Source organism: Panulirus ornatus, chromosome 2, assembly GCF_036320965.1.
Source record: "Panulirus ornatus isolate Po-2019 chromosome 2, ASM3632096v1, whole genome shotgun sequence".
In the NCBI taxonomy this organism is placed as follows: domain Eukaryota; kingdom Metazoa; phylum Arthropoda; class Malacostraca; order Decapoda; family Palinuridae; genus Panulirus; species Panulirus ornatus.
Genome location: NC_092225.1, coordinates 19885793 through 19906884, shown reverse-complemented (window position 1 = coordinate 19906884; position 21092 = coordinate 19885793). Strand labels below are relative to the sequence as shown.

At 43.6% G+C, this 21092-nt stretch overlaps 1 protein-coding gene across 1 annotated transcript in view; it reads left to right on the top strand.

The window, feature by feature from the left end:
- The first annotated feature begins 1960 nt into the window (after positions 1-1960).
- The window catches only part of LOC139753816 (uncharacterized), a 97815-nt gene continuing 78683 nt past the window's right edge, over positions 1961-21092 (top strand). The window contains exon 1 of the mRNA XM_071670718.1: positions 1961-2139. Coding sequence (XP_071526819.1) covers positions 2086-2139 — 54 coding nt within the window. The 5' untranslated portion in view covers positions 1961-2085. The remainder of the gene's footprint in view (positions 2140-21092) is intronic.

The window sequence follows — 21092 nt, the reverse complement described above, 5'->3', positions numbered from 1 at the left end:
ACCCTTCATTTCCAACAAACCCAAAGACACAGTTGCTTTGTACACAGAGATCTAATGATATCGTGTACCTCTGAAAAAGATTGCAATCTATTTGGCATGAAGACACACACACCCCGTGACACCTTGATCTTCACATGTCCCACTGGGTGCATTTCTGTCTCTGCCAAACCATGACGGACTGCTGAACATTCTCCAACCGCTCTGTAGCTACCTTACGTACATGAACGGGTACTACATTACAGTCTATTCCACCACCAACCTGAAAATGTCTAATCTAGCTCTTCGTTCGTTGAAAATTTGAGACCGTCCTCAAACTGTACACTTCTGAATTCTTGTCTTTTTTTTTTGTTCCCAAAGCAAACGATCACGAGTCCTGTTGTCATTATGCCGAACATGATATGGTCATTCCAATTCTGGTCTGGCGTAAATGTTCTCAAAATCACACATGCAGGCAAGTTTGTCGAAGTGCAGCAACAATCCTCAGAAGATTCACAAATGTCGTACTCCGCAGGGCTTGGCGGTGATCCTCGAGAGCTTTGAGCATCTCCTTGACATCCTATTTTTTTTTTTCTGCTCTGCAGTAAGGGTTAACGAGACGAATACCACCCATGCGCCTCAGCTCCTACCACAATTAGTGATACTGATACCTGTATTTCTGCACTCTTCCTGTTCAGCTCTGTCGCCACACCGCATAGCAATCCCACCTGCTCCTCCATTCCGTCCACAACTTGGCTGAATTTCTATCGTGAATCGCGAAACAGGCCGGAGGTTGTAAAACGTATAGTGCTGCCTTAGGAAGACTTCCCGGCGTAGCAATATGGGGTCGCTCCGCGCTGCTATACAAAACTCAACAATATATTGATGTACTTTATGTTAGCTGAAACGGCACGGGCAACTGAGCCCCATGCCATCTCATTAACGATATATATATATATATATATATATATATATATATATATATATATATATATATATATATATATATACTAGCTTGAGACAGGTACACGTTTTATCGATGAATCCCTAAGGGCTGGATGAACAGCTGGGTTGACTGTGGACCGACTGCCGCAACAAGGATTCGAATCTATGTGCTTGACCCAGGGCGAACAATTAATGCGTTACGGTCGGGAAAGCTAACCGCTTCACCACGCAAGTCCATTGGAGACACCAACTGAGAGAGAGAGAGAGAGAGAGAGAGAGAGAGAGAGAGAGAGAGAGAGAGAGAGAGAGAGGGCACTTGTGTGGGCCGCTGGGTGAACAGCAACTGACCCAGGCCGGACTGGCCGGCCTCCACATAAACAACCTTGACCTCAAAACGCTCCAAACTACCCACAACAGCTCTTTACCCAACCCACTAGTTACATATACTCTATTGCATAATTTCCTTTCTCGTAATGATGAAACAAATGAAAATAGAAACAATTATTGCCATCAATAATCAGGTGCGATGTTGTGGTGCAGCAAGAGAAGGTTCACCACCGTTATTTCCAAAGTTGACCCCGTGCGCCTTACCTCTCAGCCCGCACACAGCCTGCCACACGCCTCCATCTGTCCATTACCCAATACTCTCTATTTTACAGGGCTTCTAGCTGTACTCATCGCTTCGACGAAACATTAAAAGAATGGCGATGATACTATATTTAGAATTACAATGAGACGCGTGATGAAAAATGGGTTCTGAAGTTCTCAGAACGGCTAAAGAAAAACTATTAAGCGCTTTTTTTTTTTTTAGATTCAACAGAACTGTTATGTGCGACAGTAATGCAATAAATCAGCAGTGTCAAAGTGTTTCCTATTTCAAAACACACAGCGCAACTATCGGATGCTACTTTATGTTTATCTGGGCTATATGAGGACCGAAATATTATTTATAGTATGTTGCCTCGGAGGTTTAAGGGTGTGTTGCGTCGTACCACTGGCAGCCGGGCGGCAGGTCGAACGGCGGTGGCAGCGTTGAAGTTATCAGTGTCCAGTGAGCGGTGAAGAAGTTAGGTTGTTATACGGTGGGGCTCTGGTGTGCTCTTCTTGTGTACGGGAAGTTACCAGTGTAGTGTATAAAATAATGTGACCAGTGTGGTGATAACTATGGTTGATAATACTCTTGTTGAAGGTGCGCTTAAATTCCGAGATGGCAAGAAGGTAAGTTATAAACTTTTTGGTTTTGAGATAAGTTTAGTGGTTAAGATGAGTTTGAGCGTGGTGCACCGTGGGAATCTAGACAAAGTGCGCCACGGAGCGTGACAGCACTCCAGGTGCACTTCGCTTTTGTGCACCCATAACTTGTGCACCACGGGCGTCTGACAGCTCATGTGTTCGTCATAGCTTTGTGACATCCGTAACTTTTTGAAGCTTTTTCCTGCTTCCCTCGAGCACTGGTGCTGGAGTTGCTGCAGCCAATTGAATATTATGAAGACCATTGGGAGAGTAAAGTGTGTTATGTTAAAGAAAAACTAGAAAAAGCTGTTTGGAAGGATGAAGCTTAAATTACACCTTAATATCCCTCTGACAGATATACATATTTAGGAAAAATATTGGTAACTCTGCTACTAACTTTATTCATTACTGTTTTATTGCAGGCGCAGTTATTTTACCATTTCATCAGAGTGAACGAATACAGACATCAACGCTGAGAGATGTATAATAATTAGGATCAAGTTGCTTTAAAATCAATAATTGTCCTTGAATGAGTAGCGTAACCAGATGTTTTGAGTTACGAGTACAAATTTAGTACGCAACTTTGTGATTTAACGCAAATAACCTATTTCATTGTTTTTGTAGAGTTGAGGGCGTATTCTTTATAGATTATGACAGCGAAGTGGTAGTTCAAGACAAGTCATTGAAGGTAACGATATATAATTAATGATTAGAAAATAATAAAGTTTAGGTAACATGAATGAACATTATTGACTTTGAAAATGGTAGTGTAACGAGGATTATGTCCTTAGATGAATTGCTCTAATTCGCCCATTAGCTGTCAAATGATGTCCAGTGTGATCTCTCTGACAATTCAGGCATGGCTAGTTCTGTCGATAATGTGCATGATGACTTAACCTCTTTAACAATGTGTGAATATTTTCCAGAGGGTTTACTACTTACTGAAGAAGATTGCAGTGAGGAACGGATCATATGTGCAATTTCCAAGAATGTGTCTGATATTTTGATAATACACTGCTGGATAACTTGAAATCGGAATGCTGTACCTGCTTGTTTGTTGCTAGCTGATTTTGTGTTTCGTGCAAAATTATTAATCTTTTCAGCCTTACACACGAATGTATCCAATGTTGGTTGTGGGAGTTTGTGTCACTGCTCAGGCAGTAAGATGCTGTAGTGTCCGCGTTCAACATGATGTGTGCAGGTAGCTAGCTAGCATCTGCTCCAGAACTCCCATGCTTAGGTCTCCACATTTTGCTTAAGTCTGGAATGTGTGAGTGGGAAACTGTTTTAATCGTCAGTCGTAATCATTTATGAAAGTTATTTTTTGACAAACTATCAATATACGTTTACAGGTATCATGTGATGTATATTTGCAGTGACATTGTGGAACAGGAGTACTGTATCTTGGAGAAAAACATTCTTAATGATTATGTTACTATAAAGCAAAATTTTAAATAGTCTACGTAGCAAGAATAGATTTTGGCGTTTTTGTACGTGCGCAAGTGTGTTATGTGTGTTCATGTCTAAATATGTTTGTCCTCGTGTCCACATAGTGTTGTCGTACTGACGGCCTCGACAATTATGACCTTTGTTTTATTCGACCGTTTGCTGGTCGGGAGTATAAATTACATTTCCTGCTGTCAGATACAGACCCAATCGGTTTTGCGTGAATAGTGTATAGGGTACGTGAATGTTTGCCATTTTTCTGTGTCGTTTACGGATTTCATCCATATCTGACCTTACAGAACTCTTGAATGTAACGAAATCTGTGTACTTTACATTCAGTATGGATTTTTGTTCAAAATAAAAATATGGTTTAGATATATAACGATAAATTCTGGCTAACGTGTAAGTCATTGTGGGTTAAGATTTCAACAAATAAGCAAGTCGTCATTCACGGATGGCAAGTCTGATTCTCGTTTCTCTTTCGGGAGGAGTTGGCACGTTTGGGACGTGTTGAGCTGTATGTTGCCCTCCCGATCCATCCCCGGGAGACGTTTCCTCTCCCACAGGAAGGCCGTCATAACAGAACCCCAAATTGGTGGTTTTACAAGCTCCCGTTGGGACATGCGCAGAAAGAACTAAGGTGTACCTTAGTTGAATATGGTTGGTTGTGTGTGTGTGTGTGTGTGTGTGTGTGTGTGTGTGTGTGTGTGTGTGTTTTAAAATGAATAACCTTTTTCTTGTCAAAACCATTCATACCCAGATATAATTCCAAACCCATGGCTGTTAATATGAGCTTATATGCTTGTCATGACTTTCATTTTACCATGCCGTAAAGTCGAATATCCTACTGTGCTCCATGGTCTGTTGACCTATCGTCCTTACTAACGTATTTAACCTGCCATGTAACTTGGACGTAGCTTCAAGGTACTCATCAGTAAGTTACAGTTGGCAATGTTGGGCAGAATTCACAAAGGCATTCGAGTGACACACACACTCAAGACAAATGTCATATCTCAAAAGCTGATGAAGTGTTGTGGCAGATTGCGTTTGGGAGTGCCTAAAGGATTGTGTTGCTGTTGCATTTACAAGTCACTGGAAGGACTTTCAAGATACAAGAATCACTAATACAAATGTGTCCAAGGGCCTTAGGGTTATCGGGAATTACTGAATATGTGTATATGAAAGGACCTCGAGTTCATCGTGATTCTTCATGTCGTAGCTACAAATGCAGCCAGCTTATCATGAGTGCTACTGTTCAAGGTTTGTATCAAAGGGCATTGCACAAACGAATGAGAAGATCAAGAGGTTGTGTTCCTATTATATCTGTGTGCAAGATAAACTCTTGAGGTTGCCTTATGACACTATCATTGTGGTAAGTGTAATGGCCATGAGCTTTTGAGCAACATTTCTTTTAAATATTTCAAGTGTCTGAGAGGATCAAGTTGTACTTGCTACTGTTATATGTTTCAAGGGTGAGAGAATCATGTGGGTGTGTGGCTATCATTAATTTACGAGTAGTTGAAATCAGCATCATAAGGTAATTTAAGAGCAGAATTGACAAATACTGAGCCTCAGGTCCTTGACTGACATTATTTGCGCCTCGATAGTTACTATACGTAAACCATGTATGTGTTCCTCCTTAAGTTAGCTGTTTACTTCTCCTCCTGCACACTAGATTCTACGTTTCCAATCACTTCCTCTATCACAAACAGCTGAAATGGATTCAGTGTTGTGCTGCTTCTTTAATGCTCTTTTGTACAGATAAAAGTACACGAGAGGTCCTTGAGACTGCTCTGCTGCTGTTATAAGAGGGGCCCCGAAGTTTTCGCGAGTGTTGCTAATATAGGAAAGTGTATGAGAATGCAATAAGATTTTCATAAGTGTGGCTGTTAAAAGTACGAGTGAATGGAGGAGCCTCATTTTTGTCGTGAGTGTTGATGTTATTGGTATAAGAGAAGGCTTACTGGTTTTGAGTGTGTGTGATATAGGTGTAAGCGTCGGAGAGCTTCAAGGGCACAAGCAACAGAGCCTTGTGTTTGTCAATGTAACCATCTGTCGTTTATGGCCTTTAGTGCAACGAGACTGGACCCATTGGTAACGAGTATATGAGAAGATCTGAGAAGTTACGCATTGGAGGACCGGATGGATCGATGTTACAAAAAGATCTCAAGTGTTCCGTAAGGACGTGTGAAGGTTAGTGGCTACGTATCTCTGATCGCTGGGGGCGTCTGTTTTTTTTTTTTAGAAGGGACAAGTTACAGTGTTAGAAGTAATGACAATCACCACTTCGTCAGGATTACACCTGAATTTTATTTATGACAACCGTGATAATTACATTTCTCTTTGAATGGCCCAATGATGATTCTTTTTTTCTCTAACATGGAATTGAACAAGGGCTTTTCGTTTTATCTTCATTGGACATGGAAGAAAAATAAATTACAGGATAGGCTACATCAATGTCAGGTAGCGTCGCCAGTAAGTTCTCGGGACATCATCAGGGTCGTAGTTGACAATGACATTTGTTAAATTTTATGGGTTTGCCTTGATATTTTATTCTTTTCGACACGACCATTATCTCTGACATGTTTTGGGCTGTTTGGCTTATTGTTAGCATAAATTATACGAATATTACCTGTTGCTGGCTACTGACCATCTTGGGCTGGCAGAAGTGTGGTGTGCCTGTCTTGCTCTGCCTCCAGCTACGTTTATCTGTATCGTGTTCTACTTAACTGTCCCTGCACGCTACACACGTACTTCACTACTATTGCCTCTGCTTTACCGTTGGTCCGATTTCGACATAATAATGAATGTCAGCAGGACCTTGAGCAAGTGTGGGTACTGATGGTAAGTTCAGGAAATGCCAGCCACGGGTTAGAGCGTCCTGCTACCATCATAGCACACTCTCAGCCTTCGTGAAAACGATTCTTTTGCTACAGTGGAGCTCTTAGTGTTCCTCAGGTTCATATACATAGTCTAGGTAACCTCAAGTGCTTGCAACACTGAAAATTGATGTCGATACTTAAATTTTTTGATTAAAATACTCTCAGTTCTTTACTTGTTTTTCTTTCCTTTCCGAGTGAGATTATTTTTTATGGCTTTTGTAGATGCAGTGAGGGAAACCAAGCACAACATGCTTAAAAGCTACTTTTGGCTATGGGGAAAAAGAGTTTTACTTATGGACAGAATACCAAGTCTCAGACAACACATATAAGATATTGCTTGAATATTCTAATAGTAATAATTGCAGATTAACGTGTTGCTTAATGTTGACTAACCTCTCCAAAGTAAAGGTGACTAGCTACACTCGCAGTACTTCGAGAGATACAGGAACAGGAAACAATAAACCATGTCTAAGGGTTTCGAAATCTTTTTGAAGCACTTTAGCTGTCATATGCAAGTAGACTTGCTGACATAACGTCTGCTTCTTCAAGCAATGAACAGCGTCATAATTGTCGTAAAACACTTGCAACAAACCACTTGCTGCCAAATATGTTATGAATACCTTGAACGATGATAAAAAGAATGCCATTCTTTTTAATATCGCCGTTTATCACTTTCTCTAAGTACGTACACATTTGGAACATGTTTGTGATGTCACCTTGTGAGCCACCTTTAACCTACAGCACAGCATATATCTTCGCGTCTTTTCGTCTGACGTAATTCCCGTTTCACTGCGCTCCTACGGTACGTATATTTCGAGGAGGAGGAAAAAAAAGGCGTGCGGTGTTGCAGGGTCTTGACACAATGACACTGGCAAACCAACCAACAATTAGTGGTAACCGCGAACAAAGACAGTACCGGAGGCTTGCCCGGGACCGCTTGAGCCCAAGGGAATCCGTATACGAACGCTATTGTAACCGAGTTACCAGTAAATAAGGATAATTGAATACTCTTCCTTGCAGAAAAAGATCTTTTTGTTTCTGAAAGTTTGAACAGCAGTAAGAAGAGTAATAGTACTGCGGATGAATTGGGTTAAAGTGGTTCATTGTTTTTACTAAGCTTTATGGTGAGGAATGAGGAACTTCAGTGTCTATGAGACGTATCGGTAGGCAAGATGGGGCGAGTGTTGTACTCGCCAGTCGCCACAACCATGGAACTGTCTGCCGCTTGGGTAACCAACAGAAATATTATAGCAGCGAGATGCACTGTAGGATATGCATAAGATTCGTAATTTGAAACTTCTGTAACATAAGGCTTAGGTACTGGTATGATGCTATACGTAATGATGTGTTTACGCCATGAGCGAGATGTCATCAGGAGGTTATGCCACCGTCAGTGGAAGACAAGAAGTGCATTCTTGTCAAAGAACTTTTCAGTCCAAAGGAGCACAGCCTTTCCCTGCTATCAATTGCAGCTTAGCCATGAAGCTGCAGGGAAAGGTGTCCTGGGTTTATATGATATATATGTATATTTATATGCAAGATAATTGCATTTTACTCTCATTTTTTCCCAAATGACCTATTTACTGTTCTGTGCCGGGATTTTTCATTGTCGTAAACGTTATTAGTGGAAGGAAAATTATATTCACTCTGTTCGTCCCTCTACCATAAAGAAGACACTAACCACTTGTTACTCATTTGCCCTGCACTCTCTGCACATAGACGCTCACATGATATCACAACACATTATGACTTGTGGCACCTACCAGTGGAAGTGGCTAGCCTCCCAAGTGCTGCTAGAGCCTCTCAAGGATAGACTGGACTCCTGGGGAGGGAAGTAAGTATTATTTATAATGTGTGTATGTGATTGTAAAGAATGAAGTAGACGATAAGTACTGTCATCATGAAACCGTCGGAAGTTGGTTGGGTTAGGTTGGCTGTCGTGGGTGGAACTGCGTTGTGCAAGCGAGGCTCCGGAAGGATAGATGGTGGCGTAGGCCTGACCATTGGTGCTGGGTTGGCCCAGCTGGGGCAGCATTAGCTGGCTGTGCTAACGTTAGCCGTGATGGATCCTTTGCTAATGGACCTACTAGCCTCCTTAATCACCGGTAAAGAGCATGGTTTTGCAGCGGACGTCTGGACAGGGGGGCGGGAGAGGAACAGGCTGCCAGCCTTGGAACAGTGTATATTTATTCCGGTTATTATGAGAAATTGTCATGTGATGGTTCACTTCCTCAGCCAGCTGACCTTTGTATTATTTCTGACGTAGCTTTTTGCCCTGTGGCAAGACTTACCCTTCGTGACTGGAATTTGTAATGCAATTTCGCCCGATTGACTTGTATGAGCTCTATTTCCCAGATATGAAGACAGTTTTGTGATTTATCCGCCTTTTCCAGCAGGGAATATGGCCTGAGCACTTTTTTTTTAGTGTCTAAGTGTCATTCAGTTGCTGAAAGTAATGTCTTCCTTTCAATTCTTGAAATTTATGGGATACATTTTCGCTTTCATCCTGTCATGACTTGGTATTGTCTTCACCAAGATTAAGGAATTTCACCTTAAGACTTGGGGAATCACAACCTATAATATATTCAGTTATATATGGCATTGGGACTCGGCAACTTACTTAAAGAGTTGTTCAAAGCCATCGAGTGGAGGCTTTACTCTCACGGGACGTAATATTCGATGACGCCTATGAACTATAGTTATATTTTCTGGGTTCGTTTTCACAGATATTGTTGAAAGTCGCTTGCTTCTAAATACTGTGTTGAATGTTCAAAGTTCTATGCCGTCCCCTGCTTACCTCAGGTCGACGTCTGAATTATGACAGGCAAATTCCCATTCTCTCTCTCTCTCTATAAGTGAAAAGGAGTTTCAACTTCGCTCGTTTCAGTTTTGTCACATACACCTTCGCATTGAATCCCCCACGTGACCTCTCGCACTGTAATATACTCCTTCACCTGCATTGCAGCTTGGACTTTAAACCTTTCCTAACCTTACTGACCCGTAACTTTATGTTGCATTGCAGATTGACTCTGAACCTGTAACTTTGATATGCATTATGAATTGACTCCGAGCCTCCCCATGTAACCTCATTTGACCAATGCAGCTGCAGTATCGCTTGACCTTGAACCCCGTGAGACACACTGGCCATCTTTAAGCCGTGTACAACATATCCAGACTCTAAGGTGGACACGTTCCATAGGATCTGATTCAGACCATAAGTCTGCCTGCCCTGGGACCATAACACTTGGCTTAACCTTGAACTCCACTACCTCGCCACCTGGCTCATCCTTTACCTACATCACCTGCCTCGCCTTGAATCACACCATCGGGCTCAGCCTTGACCACTGATGCAGGATTCATAGTCGTCTGGTTCATGAATGAATCATGATGAATGCTGGGTCGTTTGTTCATCAGTAATGCATGATTCATACGGCATTTTTTTTTTTATTTTGGTTTATCAGTAATGCATGATTTATACAGGGTAGATGTATGAATCATGATTCTTACTGAATATATGTGAATCAGATGATTACGTGTTCCTTATTGAAACATATTTGAATCATGGTTGATAAATGGTTCTTACGTGTATGTCTTTGAATCATGGATGACGCATGGTTGGGAGATTCATACTGGTAGATGTTTGAATCATGCATGATATAGGGGTCATTCATGTTCGATTGTTGAATGATTTTTAGATTTTTTTTTCCTTCGCTGTCCATAAATGTTTCATTCATGTTCATGCAGGATACATTATTCATATATCTTTCATGATCCTGCATGATTCATAGATGGTTGATTCAAGGTAATACATAAGCAACAGATGTTTGATTCAAAGCAGCGTTTGATTCATGGGTGTTCGATTCGTAGTTCTACATGATTCATAATGTTTGTATCATGAATGTTCGACTCATAATCCTTCATGATTCGTAAGTGATGGTGTTTGATTTATGATGATGCATTATTCTTTGATGATTTTGCTCATGAGCGAGACATGATTCTTAGTTGATTCGCAGAAGCCACTTGACTTAACAGGAATCGAATGATTCGAACTCGTATATAACAGACAGCCATAGTTTCATCAAGAATCTTTTAGCTTCCTGCCTGGTAAAGTGGGTGGGAAACGTATTCTTGTGAGCCGAGATGATGTTCAGATAACAGGTGGATTTTAGAGCGTTGGATGACTTAGTGTTTTTGATTTAGAATGGTACTTGTGGTAGGAATTTTAATCCAGAATGATAGATGATCCAGGGTTTTTGAATTTAGGGCCATTGTTCGTCTGTTCCTGACGCTACTACCTTGTTAAGGCGGGAGAAGCAAGTGTACACAAAAACATGTTGTGATCAACCAGCACGAAGATCATACATTAAATTCCCTTGACGTGAACATTGACCGAGTGAGGCAACTCGCCAATGGGTAGGTGATTAAGGTGGGAGGGTGGAGGAGACTTGCGTGGGCTGGCTGGGGAATCGAACCCATGTGCTGTGGTCTGTGGTCTAGTTGACCATTGTGTGTTCCAGCGGGACTTTGGTTAAGTACAGTGTCTGTTCATTTCGGTACAGACCTGTCTGTGAGATGGTGGTGGTTCCTGGGGCTGCTGTTAGTCTGTTGTACTGGAAGGGGCTGAGGTGATCATACACAGACAGTTATTGGTCGTAATGCTTTTTGTTCACAGCTGTTGCGGGCGGGTTGACCGCTGTGCCTGGAGGTAATGTGTAGTAGCAAGCTTTTCCTGAACACATGAACTTGGCATTGTATCGTATGTCTGCAACAGGTTTAAAAGCCTCGAATATAATTATGATGATTAAGCTCGATTAGCTTTTCAGAGTTTGATTATTTTTGGTTACCTACCATTCCACTAATGGATTATTATTATTTTCCTAGTATGGGTAAGAAGTGCAGCTCTTTGTTCTGTTATGTACGTGATGCAACATTTTGTTTGTATCAGCGTCGGCAGCTGTGTTCTGCCACCATCGTTACTGGTGGGAGGTAAGGGACGAGACTCACTCTGCTGTTGTTGTTGTAGTTGCTTTCTCCTCTGCTGCTGCTGTTGTTGTTGTTGTAACATGAAGCGATGTAGTCATGAATGAAGAGTGGGTAAGCAAACAACGGGGTTCCTTGTTTTCTTCAAGTGGAGGAGCATTGTGTTCCATTCTGTTACGTGCGGGAGCCTGCATGTATAAGTAAAATGATGTGTGTAATGTATACGTAATGCGAGGCTCGAGCAGCGGCTAGAGAGAGGGGAAATGGGGGAAGAGGAGCGCTTTCCCTGCAAGCTTCAAGTAAAGGCGGGATGTACTTTACCTGGTGATTACCCGGCACTTGCACCTGAGGCAGACCTTTGCGTGTCCTGGAGCGGGCGTTGTGAGGCAGCACACCGAGACCCCCTGGCCCTCAAGCAGGTCACTTTTCCCTGACCTCCTCACCCAGCATCCGCTCCTCCCGTCTGCCATACTGTACAGGTACAGGGACAGCTTGATAACGCCTGGATACACCCACCTGACCTGATGCTATGTGTTCACTCCGACGGTCTGGCTTTAGTAGACTGTGACATACATATGGGGTTGTCTTTACCTCGCCGTTATTCTGTCACGCATACGAATATTTAATGAAAAATTTTAAACTATACCATTAATCTGTTCATGTTTTAATCATGTGAATTTTCAGATCCTTTCTTATACCTCATTCATTTGTTTTTTGGCACAGTTGGCTATTTTAGGTACACTGGAAATAGTCTTGGTTGTGTCTTATATAATTTTGTGACGATCAGAATAATTTTTTCCCCCCCCGGCTCTCTCTCTCTCTCCACAGTTTTTAGCTGGTTTGAAGTACTATTTCTTGGTGATGCAGGGAGCGTTAAGTCCTTGTTGGCTACAGGAGAGTGAGCTGCTGAAGGAGGGTGAGAGGTCGAGATTCAAGGCTATGGAGAGGCAAAGCCTTCCTTCCCTGTCGTGAGACTGTTGGGCCCAGGGGGTGGAGGGGATCTAGTCCCCGTACCTAGGCTTGGTGCAGTGGCAGTAGGAGTATGGAAACAGCCTGCAGGGGAGTGAAGTACTGGGATGAGCACTTTGCCACCTTCTACCATCCCGGGACTATATGGTATAACGGGCTGAACTCGCCCTCCGTAGAGGGTTTCGATGCTGTGGGGATGGAGGTGTGGGTTGAGAGGCATAAGCCTTCGTCAGGAGACTCCAGAGTCTCCCAGGGCGTTCAGAATCAAAATGGTGTAGAAACGTGCAGAGTCCCTTCTAGTCCTCTTTCTTCGAGATGCCTTGGTGGCTACAAGGCGTCGTAAAACCAGTCAGTGAGGTGGATGTTTGCCGTGTTGGTGAAGTACCTGCTACATGGACATGTTATCTGTCCCACCCAGTATCGAACTGTTCGGTTATTAGACTCGAACGCAGCTCAAAAAGTCTTTGGGCACGACGGTACGATCCTTCAGCACAACAAGTACATCCCTGGTGTAGTGGTTAGCGTTGCTGAGCATAGTACATACGCATGCCCGCCCTGGGTTCGAAGCCGTCGCACACCCTACCTAGCCGTTTCTCTTCTCCTAAGGTTGGTTATGGGTACCTGGTTTTGGCTGGGGGTAGGGTTATAGCATACGCATAAGAGTAAGGACATGTTCCATATATCTAAGATTATCAAGATACGGGGCAACACGCTTGTAAAACCTTCTCCCCGTAACACATAAATAGTAATCAAGATAAAAAGACAGACAGACAGACACACCCACCAAGATAACCACAGACAGACAGACACACCGACGAAACAAATTATTCTTTTCATATGTAAACTATGCCAACGATTTTTGGTTATACATATTTTTTCTCCGTATAGTTACAACAGACCGTAATCACAACAGTGTTAGTGTTCTGAAAACTCCTTCACTCGGCCACACAAACCATCCTTAAAGCTCACGGTAAAATCTCCCGCCCTTTTTCCTCCGGTTGCTCCGTCTTTGTGTGGTGGCTAGACTCGCACACAGAGAGGGAAGAAAAAAAAAAAAATTGAGCACCTGCTTAATTGTTGTCGTTTGTGGGTTTGTGTGGCGGACGGGGTGGAGGGAGGCTGGCTGGACTTGGGGGAGTTGGGCTTGGGAGAGAGGTAGGGGGAGACGAGAGGGGCGGAGGGATGACTTAGTAGAATGGTCTTGGTAAAGAAGGGGTTCACGGCGAGTTTAGAAAGGTCACGACCTGCAGTGAATTAAGCCCGGCAGGTCTGTGGGAGTAAGATGCAGTTTGGTGTCACGTAACCTCTTGAGCAGGGAGGGTACGACCCTTGAGCACGACGTTACGACCCTTGAGCACGACGGTCCGGACGACCCTTGAGCACGACGGTCTGGACGACCCTTGAGCACGACGGTACGACCCTTGAGCACGACGGTCTGGACGACCCTTGAGCACGACGGTCTGGACGACCCTTGAGCACGACGGTACGACCCTTGAGCACGACGGTCCGGACGACCCTTGAGCACGACATTACGACACTTTTGGGCATGTTGGCTTGGCCTTTGACCTGACTCTTATGGCTAAGGTCAGATAAATAATTGTGCAATTTATTTATTTATTCTGCTGCCGAGGAAGACAGGCTAGGAAGCGGGCGCACTGGCCGTGACCGCAGTCGGTTGCTGGCGCCTCCCCCCCATCTCTCTCCCTCTCCCTGACAACACTACCTTAACCAGTGTAGTCATGTTGGGTGCACCTGGTGGTGTGTGGCGCTGGGGTGGAGGGGAGTGGTGCTTGCCACCTGTGCTTCCTGCTCCTCTCTCCTGCCCTCTACTACTTGCTTCCATTTATGAGGCAAAATCAACAGTTTTGAGAGTATATATATATATATATATATATATATATATATATATATATATATATATATATATATATATATATATATATATTATTGCTATGCATGTTTAGTCGACCATTTTATTTAGGAAGATGTAGAAAAATAAGGTCATGTGTCCACATCACCAAGCAAGCAATCAGCCCATGTGATCACCTCACCTATGGCGTGCAATGTATGGCTTCATAGTTTATATGAATTTATATATATATATTACAGTTTTCTTTCATTCTTTCGGCTGGACTGGTAAGTTTGTCTCACTCATATGATAATTCACGTAGGGAGTGTTTCCTGGACATTACAAGGATCTGCATATTTTAAGGATTCATTGAAGTGACCTGTTTAAAGCTTTTTTTTTTTTTTCTAATCTCATATATAGTTATTAATGTACCCATTTTAACGACCAGCCTCCAAGGTAGGATGAACAGCTGGGTGGACTGTGGACCGGCTGCCGCGACGAGGATTCGAACGTACGTGGGTTCTATACCAGGCGGTCCGTGAACCCCTGGTGGTCAGTAACGGTAACCCCTTAACCGAGAGAGAGAGAGAGAGAGAGAGAGAGAGAGAGAGAGAGAGAGAGAGAGAGAGAGAGAGAGAGAGAGAGAGAGTGAGTGAATGTTGACTTGTGTCAACAGCTGGTCTGGCCTCAGCCTCAGCACTGGGCTAGGAAAACAACACTCCGCTTCCTGTTCCATGTGGAATACTTAAGCACCCGGTGCCTCCGTCCTCTCTACCCTTCCCCCCCTCCACCATTCTTTCTCTACGCGTCAGCACTGACTGACGGAAAGATCTCGTCGTAGGTACCCGTATGTAGTACACACACACACACACACACACACACACACACACTAACCATAAAATAGGGCCCCCACGAGCGTAAGACTCCCTCTCCGTTCAGTACAAGTAGGTGATCGCACGCGTGTGTTCTGATGGTGTTCAAGTCATGAAACAAGTGAAGAACAACAGGGACCTGCGAGATGGTGCAAAGATACAGCAGTGGTCGGACAAAATGCCTCATGGAATTTAACCCTAGAAGATGTTGAGTCCTGGGATAGGCCTAGTTCACACGGGCTAAAGTCTTTGAGAACTAAACCGAGTGGCAATAAACTGTGCTGTTGAGAGGGACCTGAGAGAGAGTTGACATCACGCCGACCTTCTCGCTAAGAGCACCACATGTTTGGCTGATCGTGAGGGAAGCAAATTATATATTTTAGTGTCACAATTGCTTTGATGTCCAGGGACTGTTGAGAGTTTAGGAAGTTAAAAGACGACGTATGTTCGCCATAAGCTGGAGTCAACAGAACCAGTCTGATCTCCTCACTTAAAGAACCATATATAGAGTTGCTGAAAGCTACGAAGAGAGGATAGGAGCTTCCATCCTACTCGCACTGGAAGGAAGAAGGGTCAGTGGAGACACAAGAACAACATTTAAATTTCTAGGAGGCCATAACGACGTTTGGGACATGTCTTCGGTATGAGAAGAGGGCCCCGGGCAAGGCATGACTTAAAGTTAGGCAGAAGGGTTCGAACCCAGGGATGTGGGGGAGGATTGCCTCAGTAAGCGAACAGTGAACTCTGGGAATGAACCAAGCCTAGAGCAGACGAAGGTGACTACTCAGTGCAAGATTCAAGGAGCAGTTTAACAACAAAATTGGGATGGAAGGCGTCGCTCATGATATTCATCCCCATCCGATGTTCACAAACGTAAGAACACATACAATTATCCACGTTAGACACATATATATATACGTACACATGCGCACGCTCACGGGTCTGTTGAGGGAGATGGTGATGTAGGCGTCACTGTCCGCAAGAATGAGTATAAAAAAAACTAAGGATGACGGTGGTGGCTGGGAGTGGTCTGTGTTCGTCCATTACCTGATAATAAAACTGCTTGGGATGGTGGTGGTGGATTCTGCCGTCTTGGTCTGCCTCCCTCCCTCGTACACACACACACACGTATCTCTCTCCCAAGATTTACACACCCAGGAGTCGGTCTCACAGTCCGTCTCCAACATATGGAAAACATGTGGTTCCTACGGGTGAGTGGTTGCTCTGTGTACCAAGATACAGTTTATGGCCGGCCACTCAGGGCGCAACGCGTACGCAGGCGTTGTGTTCCAGTGTATGGACGAGGTAAGGATAGCTTAGCATCGGAAGCCCAGCTGTCGCTGGAATCGTTTCAATTATTTGTAAATGTTGACGGATGATTCTTTAATACGGTGTTTATTTTTGCCGACCTGGGTTGCCGACGAGCGTTTTGTTTAATCGTGGCAACTGAAATAAGCTAGAGAACCGTAAACTTTGTCGTTATATGAAAATATAGCCGACATTAATACAGTAATTATAGGTTGGTGAAGTGCGCTTGCGGTAATTAAAATTATGATTATTTTTATTACTATTATTATTAGGGTTGACAAATTATTATTACTCGTTTCTTCGGTCGGCTTTGAACAAAGCTTGAATCATTTTAGGGATCAGAAATGTAGTCTTCATTACACCCTCATCTTCACTCTACTGCATCTTCACTGCATCACCATCATCATTACACCTTTATGTCACTGCAGACTCATTGACATTATACTTGTTTTCATCTTTATTACATCTTCATCACCTCCTTATCTACATAACATCTTTAACTTAATGCATCCTCTTTGCACAATATCCTTTTCTGCACTGACTTGCGTTCAAGGACAGTGTGCAATCGGCTATGAACATAGTTTGGATCATTTCGAGTTCACTATACTCTTCTTCAGTACACCCTCATCTTTGCAATACCCTTGCCTCCACAAAACTAAGTTTTTTCGGCCTTCAACCTCGATTTGATTACCTTTTATTCAATATAGTCGTCGCTGCACCATCTTCAGAGTAAAGGCCACCAGCACTGTATCTTTAGGATCGTGAAGTTAAAAAAAAGAAGTTTAGGCTTGCATGGGATAGAATGAACTGGAGTTAGGTAGTATACAGGGAGCGACGTGCTGTCATTGGCCTGAACTATACCATAGGTCATGTCAGGGAAAACTACGTTAAGGTCTGTTGGACTTGGCAGTGGGTAGAGAGCTCTGCTTTCTGCACATTAAACATGACAGAGTCTGTAATGTAGCAAGGATGATGTTGCTGGTGTATTTGCGGTGTGATGGGTCTAGTGGTGTGCTGTGGTTGGCTTGCTGATGTCACTGGTGTGGTGCTGTACTCGATACTGTTGTTGATGTGATGTATCATCAGGTGTGCTGGTGTTACATGTCCAGTTTTTTATCGTGGCATCTGTGGTGTCTTATGAAGATGGTGTGGCGGTTATGACATGGGGTCGTATCTTCGTGCTCGAGGGGGCTGGTAAAACCAACGTGAGCCAGGAGACGAACCCTGGATCAGGCGTTCTTCCTATGACTTTGCTTCTCCGTCCAACCACCCATTCGTGTGGACAGGTGCCGTCATTGACAAGGGTTTAGGTGCCGACAGTGATACTGTTGGAAAGCGACATTAATTCCGCTTCTCATTCATACGAGTGAGAGTAAAAAGTGTTATTGACAAGTAGTGAGAAAATGAGGTCGTATCACAACGATATACAGATGAAATAGAAAAACGTATTAAGAATACGCATGATGATATTGATATACAGAAAGAACAGTTATATATGCATTGGATTAATTATATTTGTATGTCGTTCAACAGTGCGATACGAGAATTACATGCATACAGGAGATGTTCGAGGCCATACTGGTGGTGGAGTGTGTGGGTGGATCGCGGTTGTGGCTGGGATGGTGGAAGTAGGAGTAACATATACAAGTAGCTACGGGTGCTGCTGCAGCTCATGGCCTGACCAACAGCCCTACACTTGCTCCTGGTGGCTGCCCGGGTTTTTCATACCCTCACACACACACATACAACTTGTCCTTAAAGTGCCTCACGTGCGGGCTGGCCTCCCTCCGTTGTGGGTGGGAAGGGTGAGGGTAGGTGGTGGCGATCTTATACAAGAGTCAGAAGCCGACACAAGAGTGACACTTGAAGGGTCACGTTGACCTGGTGGTAGAGATGTGTCATCCTTTTACATGGACATCGCAGATTTTTGTTTTGTATATGTGTTGGGATATATGAGGATTAGTTTGTGCGAGTGTCTTTGCTAGTATCTTTGTAATATGTGTTGTTGACTGTACGATGGAACTCCATGGATTTATGACAACAGGATTATAGTTTTTAAAATCTTCAGCGTCTTGCATCTCCTACTGTAGCTGGGGAGAACCTGGTATAGTTGTGTGTGTGTTCTGCATCACCTACGGTAGGTGGGTGTCAGAGAGAACCTGGTTTGGGTGTCCTGCATCGCCTACTGAGCTGGGTGTTCTAGAGAACCTGGTGTGGGTGACCTGCATAACCTACTGTAGCCGGGTGTTGGGGAGAACCTGGTGTGGGTGTAGTGCAAGTCCGTCTTTAGTAATGCAGACGCACTTGTGTGTGACGGGGGATATTTTTGTCTCAAGGTCATCTTTTTTTCTGAGACTTGCGACTTTCTCTTCATCTTTTATATATATATATATATATATATATATATATATATATATATATATATATATATATATATATATATATATATATATTCCTATTAGCAAAATACTATACTGCATTCATTTGTGTAGTTTGTACCGACAATTACATAATTCTCCATACAGGTGTTGGAGACATGTCATCTTGATGTGAAATTCAGTTTTGAACACCTGTCTTGGGTCACTGTAATGGTGACACTCTTGTGGTACCATCACTGTCCCGTATTTCTGGATTTCCTTTATATGTTTCACATGGAAGAGGAAGGGGAGGAAGGTCTACTCTGGGAGGAGCCTGGGTGCAGTGAGGAATCGTGGTGGTAAGCAAGGACAACACGTGTACGAGACGAAGGTGGTGATGTGGGTGTGTGTGTTAAGTGTGTACGGGCGCAGCAGCTTGTAGGTGTGGGTGAGAACTGAGTGTGTGTTATGGAGAAAGAGTTTTACGCTCGAGTTGCTCCGTCTCTTCTTTTACTTCTATGTATACACACACACACACACACACACACACACACACACACACACACACACACACACACACACACACAAACCCCTAGCCTTCGTCAGATACGCATTTGAGTGTGTGTGTACGTGTGTGTGTGTGTGTGTGTGTGTGTGTGTGTGTGTGTGTGTGTGTGTGTGTATTAGATCTAATACGTCTGTCACTTCCAAGCAACAGAAGTCATTTCATCAGTTTACGATGGTTGAACGGTTCTAGCTCTGCAATTTCGCCAGTCTTATCAGATGATGATGACGTCCTCACATCAAGTTTTCTGATGCTGGTGGCACCACAAGTGCTTCAAAACCGGACCGCATGCGGCTGCACGTCTCTTGCTCGATGGGTCAGCAAGACCGAACTCGGGCATCTTTCCCGCTTAAGTTTGTGCTGCCTCGTCGTGCTTCTTGCAGTGGTCAGCTGACGTGATCACTCTCTGATCTTTTACGATCCTCACTTGTTTTGGAGGGAAGTTGCATTTACCTCATACGTCCCGTAGCTTAACAGGTTGAAAAGGCTCCATTTTAAAGATCGTATATTTTTGGATACGTCCACCGAAATACTGTGTCAACTGCATGGTTTTGGCTTTTCTGTGTTCTCCTGGGATGTTATTTCGACATCGATTCTGTTATCTTTCGTGCGAGTCGGTGGACACGTGCAGTGATTGGTGTGTAATTTATATGTGAAGAGGCTGAGGAAAAGTAAGGTAGCAAGAAAGCCTCCTTGAAGAATAGCACCGTTATCACGTCCGATGCGATGGATTTAATGTTACAGGTGATAACCGCTCGGGATATGATCGTGAGAAATCTGGTATCTCGATCCCAGTTTCTGTATCTGTACCTTTCGCCGCCATTCGTCACTCCTTAAAAACTTTACGACGAACTTTAACCTGATATGACGATGGTTCCAGGGCTCTTTACGAACTTTAACCTGAAATGACGGTCTCTGATCTTACCTTATCTTACGTATATCGCGCTGGTTTCTAAGGTCTTCTACCCCTGCGCCTTACCTGACGATGGTTTTGAAGCACTTGTTCACTCGGGTTGTTGGAGATTGTCACGCATGGGCCGGCCACCACGTAGCCACCACATACATTATCTGGTCAGGTACACTATGTACCTTCCTTTCCAGGCCCTTGTTAAATCTCTCCACTAAGCAGTCATTGGTTAAGATGGCTTTGAGGCTCTCCCAGCTCCTCGTAGTTTGTGTGAAGTTGAGATCGGGTTTATCTTCTGCAAGTTTGTTCGATAGTTTGCTGCTTCAGATTAGTGTCTTACTACACAGCCTTTGAGAGGTTTGGTCGACTGCGTTCATTCGTCTGGGTTGTACCAGTAGTTTGCGTTGTACCCTGGTAGCCTCGCTGGTGGAACTCGACCGTCAAATCGAATCCATTTCATGTGGGTTGAAGTCCTCGTGAAGAATTGTGTTTGAAGTGCGAGGGAATCTCGCAAGGCTTTCAAGGTGTTCTCGTATCTCATCTTAACTGCTCAATAAATTCGCCAGACTTCGTACCTGGATGGTTCTGCTGAAGAGTAGTAATAAAGTTTTGTGTTCTATATTTGGCCAATCACAAGTCATCGTTTGATCTGGCGAGACCGTTATTGATAGCGGAGAAGCAATCATTTTTTTTTACGGAGTTACTTGTAATTTGGATGGGTAAATATATAAAGCCGAGATTACATCTGTAATTTAGAGCTTACTTCGGAAAGAAAAAAAATGGAGGTTAACAGATTGTAGATT